At 47.5% G+C, this 8,090-nt stretch overlaps 1 protein-coding gene across 1 annotated transcript; it reads right to left on the reverse strand.

The window, feature by feature from the left end:
• Window positions 1-1,047: 1,047 nt before the first annotated feature.
• Window positions 1,048-3,512, reverse strand: LOC129164695 (galactose-specific lectin nattectin-like). The gene is made up of 7 exons (XM_054745585.2): window positions 3,419-3,512; window positions 3,249-3,296; window positions 2,943-2,967; window positions 1,928-2,031; window positions 1,635-1,769; window positions 1,382-1,493; window positions 1,048-1,181 (listed from the first exon to the last, which is right to left on the reverse strand). The coding sequence occupies exons 2-7, from the start codon at window positions 3,294-3,296 to the stop codon at window positions 1,093-1,095; spliced, it is 513 nt and encodes a 170-aa protein (XP_054601560.1). The 5' UTR covers window positions 3,419-3,512; the 3' UTR covers window positions 1,048-1,092.
• Between the last annotated feature and the right edge of the window lie 4,578 nt (window positions 3,513-8,090).

The raw sequence follows: 8,090 nt of genomic DNA on the forward strand, positions 1-8,090 counted from the left end.
TAAACACAGGTCTTAAGACTATGGTGGGCACTTAATGCACTGTGATTTATTATCGTGATTCTTCAGTTAAGCAATGTTGATTATATATTTTCTTCATCAAGTTGACGCAGTGATAGCTAGATCTTGTTGTATTGTTGTGTCCCTTTTTGTTTTTTGTCTTTTTCTGCAGGTCTAGAAGCAGACTCTTGTTCATTGTTTATTTTTGTGGAACACCGCCCCCCTCCTCTCTCCCCACCTTTTCTTTTCCTTTCTCTTTCACCTCTGTCTCCATGTCTGGTCGGAATTACAATGCATTCAACAACAATAACAATAAAGTTTTAAGTATCAGGCGTGACATTAAAAGCAAACGCTTTGATGCTCCACCTGAGAGTAAATCTGTAAGGCTTGTCACCAGCATTCAGACATCATTTCTGCTTGCTTCACAGCCAGACAGGACACGGTAAAAAAAAAAAAGGGTGATTTTACCAGAATTAAAAGTCTAGGTTGCACAAGGTAAAATATCTCTCCACAGAGTAAGGGTGCTCGTCAGGAGGGGTCAGAGGTCAAGCCCACCATATTGTACCATGAGCAAAGGCCTTGAGATTTAATACCTAGAGTTAGCCCGGTGGCTTGGCTTATGACAGGTATGATTCTGATTTATTCTTGCATGTGGCTTTTGAGCAATCTTGCACGGACTGATTTGTGAACACAGAAGAACCTGGATTAAAGCGCAGCTTCTATGTTTCCTGGATGAAAAGTGTAGATTAAACTTTCCGTCTAATTTGTTAGTGACGTTTAAACGGCCCGTATTAAACACGGTTAAAGTGTTAGAAGCCTCATCTGGTTTGTAGTCATAGGAATTAAGAATTCTACTAAATGAAATCTCAAAGTACGAGATAGGCGTGGTCAAAAGAACCCAAAAGACGTGGATGGATTTTAACATAAGGAGATGATGAGGAATCAGCACCCCCGTGTGTTTGTAATCTGTAATGCACGTGAAAACAGACAAACTGATTCTGGCAGGTTGGCATGCTGGGACCAGCTCTAGTGAAGATTTAGACTCAGTCATCAAAGAAAGTCAGGAGGACATTTTTATTTATGTTGTGGTTTTGATTATTTTGAGTGGAAGACGGGTTTCTCTGGTTTAATACAGACAAAGGAGAGCTCTTGGATGCATTCCTCGTCGTTGACATAATCTTGCTCTGAAAAAGAAAGAACAGAGTCAGACATCTGAGCTTTTCTTCTCGATACATGTAGAAATATCTAAACTGTTACCAACGTGGGGTCATGTGACCATCAGCTATACAAATGATCATTTCCTGTTTTCATCTCTGACCTCAACAGCTGATCTATACTAGTCCTGACTAACGAGGCAGCGGTGTAGTCAGCAGTGATCTCATACCACGCAGGTTGATGTCCATGCAGTGCTCGTTTCCTCCCTGGTTGTTGGGTTCACTTGGACCCCAGTTCTTAAAGGTAAACAGTGTTCCATCGGTCCACATCCACAGATCGTTCTGACAGAAGAAGTGACTCAGAGTCAAGTTTACTTCTTGGTAGTCATCATTCACTCATTCATGCTCAGTGTGAACTCAGATTTACCAGGATCAGCAGCAAGTCCTGTACCATCAGAACGTCACAACTGTGACTGAACTCACCCTGACTGCATTGGTGCCTCCAACCCAAGACTTTTGGTTGAATCCTGCTCCTTTGACGATCAGATCCCTGATGAAGTTGTACTGATCTGTGTTTTTGATGGAGGTCAGATGTGCTTTGTGTTTATTGCAGAATATCTGAGGGAAAGTAAGACATGACATCATCACATCAGCTGATCCAGGTGTCCAACAATCATCTCTGAAGGCTGGATAGTCCCAGCTGAGGCAGACTGCTCTGCTGGAACCTTCATTTGAAATGAGGAGCTTAGAGCTTTTAAACAGAAAATCAGCTGTACCTCAGCATCGGCCCAAGCCAGTTCCTGGTTCACAAACTGGTAACAGTAGCCATTATAGTCAGTCCAGCCGCGAGGACAAAGGCGACAGAAGCCTGGAAGACAAACTACACAAACAGGAAGGAAGGACTCATCAAGTCACAGTTGATGATGAGATGCAGAAAAGTGGCAAATCCAAACATGTAGATGAAGACAGTTTAAAGACTCTGAACACCAATCCTAAAACAACCCAACTTTGCCCTCGATATAAGAATCAGTCTGACTTTAGACGTTTCAACTGCAAATATTCATGGGCCTTAAATGGGGAGCCTAGGTCACGCCCATCTACCTCTGGACGATGGCTCCCCTCCTGCCAAAAGAATGAATGGGAGTCTATGAGTGGACACATTTACTTTCTGATCCTGTTTGATATGTGCCGTAGATTTCACTTCTGACCTCTGTACGTTTAAAAAACACAGTTTGATGCTAAGAAGTTTAGCGAGCTTCAAATCCGTCTTCCAGGACAACAGAAGGAGCATGAAACGTGGAGAAAACCACCATGAAGGTGGTCATGTGAGGAGGAGGGACTCTGCTGCCACGTCATTTATGACATGCCTGATTAGACTGAAGGGATTCAGGACATGAGGCAAAGCTGATCAGAAACTAGCTCATGGACGTAATTTTGGGGGGGGGGGGGGGACATGTCCCCCCCACTTTTTCCATAGTCAAGTTTTGACCCCTGCACTTTTTACCATCCAAAAACAATATTACGCTATATTAAATTGACATTAGTTGAGCTCTAGGACCAAGCAGAAAACAACCGTTTGTGTTGAAGCCTGTTTCCTATTAGAGCATACTGTAAAGACCCCCGTGTCCGCCCCACTTCTAAAGTGAAAATTACGTCCATGAACTAGCTTTTATAGCTGCGTTTAGGAAGCTGTGAGCCAACCGGAGGGGGAGGAGCCTAAGGCTTCCCAGAGTGTAAATTATGATGCGCTCATCTCAAAACTTGATGTGATAAAACAATTAAAACACAAACCTGGTGGCAAAGCTTCAGAAAACATCTGTGGATGTAAAAAACAAAGAGTCAGAACCAGAATGAAGCCAGTAGAGACTGGGCAGACTGGTGGAACTGGGAGCTCTAAGATGAGTCATTGGTGTCACTTTAAATCGGACCTTCAGTGACGAGGAGGATCGTCTGTAAAACATGAATGAAGCTTCTGCTTCGTTGGTTTTAAACACGTTTCATTGGTTCGTTTCTCATCAGGTCATCATGAGAAAATAAATCCACCAAAGTCACATTCATGCTGATTATTTAACTACAGAAGAACTTCTGCTGACTCACATTTCCTCCGATCCCGAGGAGCAGCAGGAAGAGCAGACCTGACGCCATCTGGGTAGAATGTGTCATTTTAGTGTTCAGGAGGAAAATCCACATTAAAAGACTTTCCTAAAAACTCTGACGTGGATATCATCACTAGCAGTAACAGCTGATGAAGAGAGGTCAGGTTTTACCTTGTTGTGATGAATCCAAGCAGCAGCAGCAGCAGTCTCTGGGTGAAGGATGCCTTCCTGGACTAAACACAGAGTTTATATACCGTTGCTCCAGCTGGTGGACCTGTCAGTCACTGAGGACAGCTGATTAGATAAACATGAAGACCACGGGGCAAACACACCCAACCCTAACCCAGCTAGTACTGGGACTGGTCAGTGTGGGTCAGCAGCAACGACCACACCTGAAGCTGCTTCACGTATCTGACTTCACCATCTCTCTCTCTTTGTGTCTCCAGCCCAGCAGGTTGGTGCTGATGGAGCACGATGCTGAGGTTTTCTAAGAAAAGGTTTAGGTCAGAAAGTTAAAATATTCTCTCAAATTTCACTTAATTTTACCAACTTCTGGACTTAAAAAGCTCCCACCAGTCAGGCCAACGCGTGATGTCATCATGCATAAAGTTTAAATCAGCAAATGAAGCTACAGTGTTACAGAGGTGAGAGTTTTCTGTCTCCTGACCGTTTTAAATGTTAAAAGTATGAATTTATCTGACAAGAGAAGTAATGGAGTGTATCTGGATCTTCACAAGGAGATAGTATCGATAAAAGTTACGTCCTCACAGACACGCTGGGTCAAACCACAGTCCCCTCTCTGTCCCAGTAGAGTGGACATTTACTGTCCAAAGTGATTCTGACTTTAAAAGAGAAGGAAAGTGACAACTTATCAATGATGTTAGACATATTTCATCTGCCTCGGCTCTATTCAGTGTCAGTGACCCAGGTAGTACTGGGACGGATCAGGGTGGGTCAGCAGCAACATCACCTGAAGCTGTTTCACATATCTGACTTCACCATCTCTCTCTCTCTCTGCGTCTCCATCCCAGAAGGTTGGTGCCGATGGAGGGAACAGCCTGCTGGGTTTCTAAGAAATGGTTTAGATCTACATTTCTGTTATTGACCAGAAGACTCTGATGGGGATCAGAACAAGTTGTTGGTTCTGGTACCTTTCGGTGTCTACTCTGAGTTTGATGCTCCTTTTTAACAAAGAGCTGTGTTCAGGAATTTTTTAATTTGTCTTTTATTTAGTGAATTTTGGTTTAACTTGGTTCAGTTGATATATTATAATGTTTGGAGCAGGACATGCAGAGCAGAGACGTTTACAGCAACAATTAGGAAACGCATAAAAACGGACAAAACTCAAATTTTCTGAGCAGTATGAGACGTAATTTCTGTTTCTTGTCATTAATCAATGGGGGGTGGGGGGTGGGGGGTGGGGGTGGGGTGGGGTGTTGGGGTGGCAATTAGAAGAGGAATCAACACATCTTGGTCATTTTGAACTTTTCTTTATTGCATTCTCTGCGTTTTCTTTTCACTCAGCTTCCTTTTCTACCTGGAAAATGACCCAAAAATCTGGTTTTTTTCGGTAGTAAAAAAAAGACCAGAGGCCAAAGTAGAAACCTGCTGGCTGGACAGAGACAAGCAGGTAATGTGAGATATTTAAACAACAATCAGGAGAACGAATTCAGGTTTGGTCGATGCTCCTGTCCCTTTGACTTCTGACCTCTACCAGGAACTCGTCACTGGAAACCTTGGAGAGGCTGTTTCCGCCTTTCAGAGGAATGAAGATCATAATGTTTTCATTGTTTCATAAAATCTTTTTCATTGATTTTTCTCATTTATTTTAACCCTCCCTCACCCCCACCCTCACCCTCACCCCGCTACACCGGGTCAAACTAAAAAACGGGAAAACATGAAACAGGTTTCAGAAGAGCACGACATCAAAACCCAAAAACTCCATCCATCCATCCATCCATCCAACCATCCATCCATCCATCCATCCATCCATCCATTTTCATCCGCTTATCCGGAGTCAGGTCGCGGGAGCAGTAGCCTAAGTCGAGAGGCCCAGACTTCCCTCCCCCCAGCCACTTGGGCCAGCTCCTACGGGGGAATCCCAAGGTGTTCCCTGGCCAGGTGTGAGACACAGTCCCTCCACCGTGTCCTGGGTCTACCTTTAGGTCTCCTCCCAGTTGGACATGCCCGGAAAACCTCACCGGGGAGGAGTCCAGGAGGCAGCCTGACCAGATGCCCGAGACACCTGAACTGGCTCCTCTCCATGTTGAGGAGCAGCGGGTCTACTCCGAGCCCCTCCCGAATGACCGAGCTTCTCACCCTATCTCTAAGGGAGAGCCCAGCCACTCTATGGAGAAAACTCATTTTGGCCGCTTGTATCCGCGATCTCGTTTTTTCGGTCACTACCCAAAGCTCATGACCATAGATGAGAGTAGGAACGTAGATCGACCGTCAAATCGAGAGCTTTGCCTTCTGACCCAGCTCTCTCTTCACCACGACAGACCTGTACAACGCCCGCATCACTGCAGATGCAGCACCAATCCGCCTATCGATCTTACCCACCAGTTTTCCCTCACTCGTGAACAAGACCCTGAAATACTTAAACTCCTCCACTTGGGGCAGGACCTCATCCCTGACCTGGAGAAGGCATTCTAACCATTTCCGAAACAGGACTATGGTCTCAGATTTAGAGGAGCTGATTCTCATCCCAGCTCCTTCACACTCGGCTGCGACCAACTCCAGCGAAAGCTGAAGATCACGTTCGATGAAGCCAACAGGACCACATCATCTGCAAAAAGCAGAGACCTGATCCTCAGGCCACCAACACCGATGTCCTCCACACCTTGGCTGCACCTAGAAATCCTGTCCACAAAGGTTATGAACAGAATCAGTGACAAAGGGAAGCCTTGGCGGAGTCCAACTCTCACTGGGAACGAGCCCGACTTACTGCCGGCAATGCGGACAAAGCTCTGACACCGGTCATACAGGGACCTAACATCCCGTATCAGAGGGCCTGGTACCCCATACTCCCGGAGTACCCCCCACAGGACCCCCCGAGGGACGCGGTCAAACGCCTTCTCCAAATCCACGAAACACATGTAGACTGGTTGGGCAAATTCCCACGCACCCTCCAGGATCCCCCTAAGGGTATAGAGCTGGTCCAGTGTTCCACGGCCAGGATGAAAACTACATTGCTCCTCCTGAATCTGAGATTCAACAATCTGATGGACCCTCCACTCCAGAACCCCTGAATAGACCTTACCAGGAAGGCTCAGGAGTGTGATCCCCTGTAGTTGGAACACACCGTGCAGTTCCCCTTTTTAAATAAGGGAACCACCACCCCGGTCTGCCAGTCCAGTGGGACTGCCCCTGATGTCCACGCGATATTGTAGAGCCGCGTCAGCCATCACAGCCCCCAACACCCAGAGCCTTAAGGGATTCCGGGAGGAACTCATCCACCCCTGGAGCCTTGCCAGAGAGGAGCTTTTTAACCACCTCAGTGACCTCAGCACCAGAGATTTGAGAGGCTAACCCAAGATCACCAGACTCTGCTTCCTCACTGGAAGATGAGTCGGTGGGATTGAGGAGGTCTTCGACATATTCTGCCTGCCGATCCACAGCGTCCTGAGTAGAGATCAGCAGCACACCGTCCCCATTATAGATAATGTTGATAGCACACTGCTTCCCCCCCCCCCACCCGAGGCGCCGGATGGTGGACCAGAATCTCATCGAAGCCGTATGGAAGTCTTGCTTAAAGTTCTCACTGAACCCCTCGCATGCCCGGGTTTTTGCCTCGGCGACCACCCGTGCTGCATTACGCATGGACTGCCGGTACCCATCATTTGCCTCTGGAGTCCCACAAGCCAAAAAGACCTGATAGGACTCTTTCTTCAGCTTGACAGCATCCCTAAATGCCATTTTCCACCAGCGGGTTCAGGGGTTGCCACCAAGACAGGCGCCGATGATCCTGGTCAGTTGACAGCTCCGCCCCTCTCTTCACCTGAGTGTCCAAGACATGCGGCCGCAGGTCAGATGAAACAACAATAAAGTCACCGAGCTGCGGCCTAAGGTATCCTGGTGCCAAGAGCACATATGGACACCTTTATGTCTGAACATGGTATTCATTATGGATAATCCATGACTGGCACTGAAGTCCAATAACAAAACACCAATGGAATTCAGATCAGGGGGGCCATTCCCCCCAACCACACCGCCCCAGGTCTCACTGTCGTTGCCCACGTGAGCGTAAAAATCCCCGAGAAGAACGAGGGAATCACCGGAAGGAGCGCACTCCAGCACCCCTCCAAGGTCTCCAAAAAGGGTGGGTAGTCTGAACTGTAGTTTGGTGCATAAGCACAGACCACAGCCACAACCCATCCCCCCACATGTGGGTGGAGGGAGGCTACCCTCTCGTTCACTGGGGTAAACCCCAACGTACTGGCACCAAGATGGGGAGCAACTAGTATGGCATCCCTGCTCGGCGCCTCTCAGTGGGAGCAACTCCAGAGTGGTAGAAAGTCCAACCCCTCTCAAGGAAACTGGTTCCAGAGCCAGAGCCATGCGTTGAGGTGAGTCTGACTATATCTAGTCGGAACCTCTCAACCTCACACACCAACTCAGGCTCATTTTCCACCAGAGAGGTGACATTCCTTGTGCCAAGAGCCAGCTTCTGTAGCTGAGGATCAGACCGCCAAGGTCCCCGCCCTCGACTACCATCTGTCACACACTGCACCCAACCCCTTTGGCCCCTCCCATGAGTGGTGAGCCAATGGGAAGGGGGACCCATGTTTTCTCTTCGGGCTGTGCCCGGCCGGGCTCCATTGGTGAAAGCCCAGCCACCAGG

Source organism: Nothobranchius furzeri, chromosome 15 (genome assembly GCF_043380555.1).
Source record: "Nothobranchius furzeri strain GRZ-AD chromosome 15, NfurGRZ-RIMD1, whole genome shotgun sequence".
Taxonomy (NCBI): Eukaryota; Metazoa; Chordata; class Actinopteri; order Cyprinodontiformes; family Nothobranchiidae; genus Nothobranchius; species Nothobranchius furzeri.

Excerpts from the sequence above, each read along its gene's own strand:
- LOC129164695 (XM_054745585.2), bottom strand. The coding sequence starts at position 3,296 with ATGGCGTCAGGTCTGCTCTTCCTGCTGCTCCTCGGGATCGGAGGAAAT. Across the intron at positions 2,968-3,248 it reads TCCTCGGGATCGGAGGAAAT|ATGTTTTCTGAAGCTTTGCC; the intron begins GTGAGTCAGCAG and ends TTACATCCACAG. Across the intron at positions 1,182-1,381 it reads CATGGACATCAACCTGCGTG|AGCAAGATTATGTCAACGAC; the intron begins GTATGAGATCAC and ends TTTCTTTTTCAG.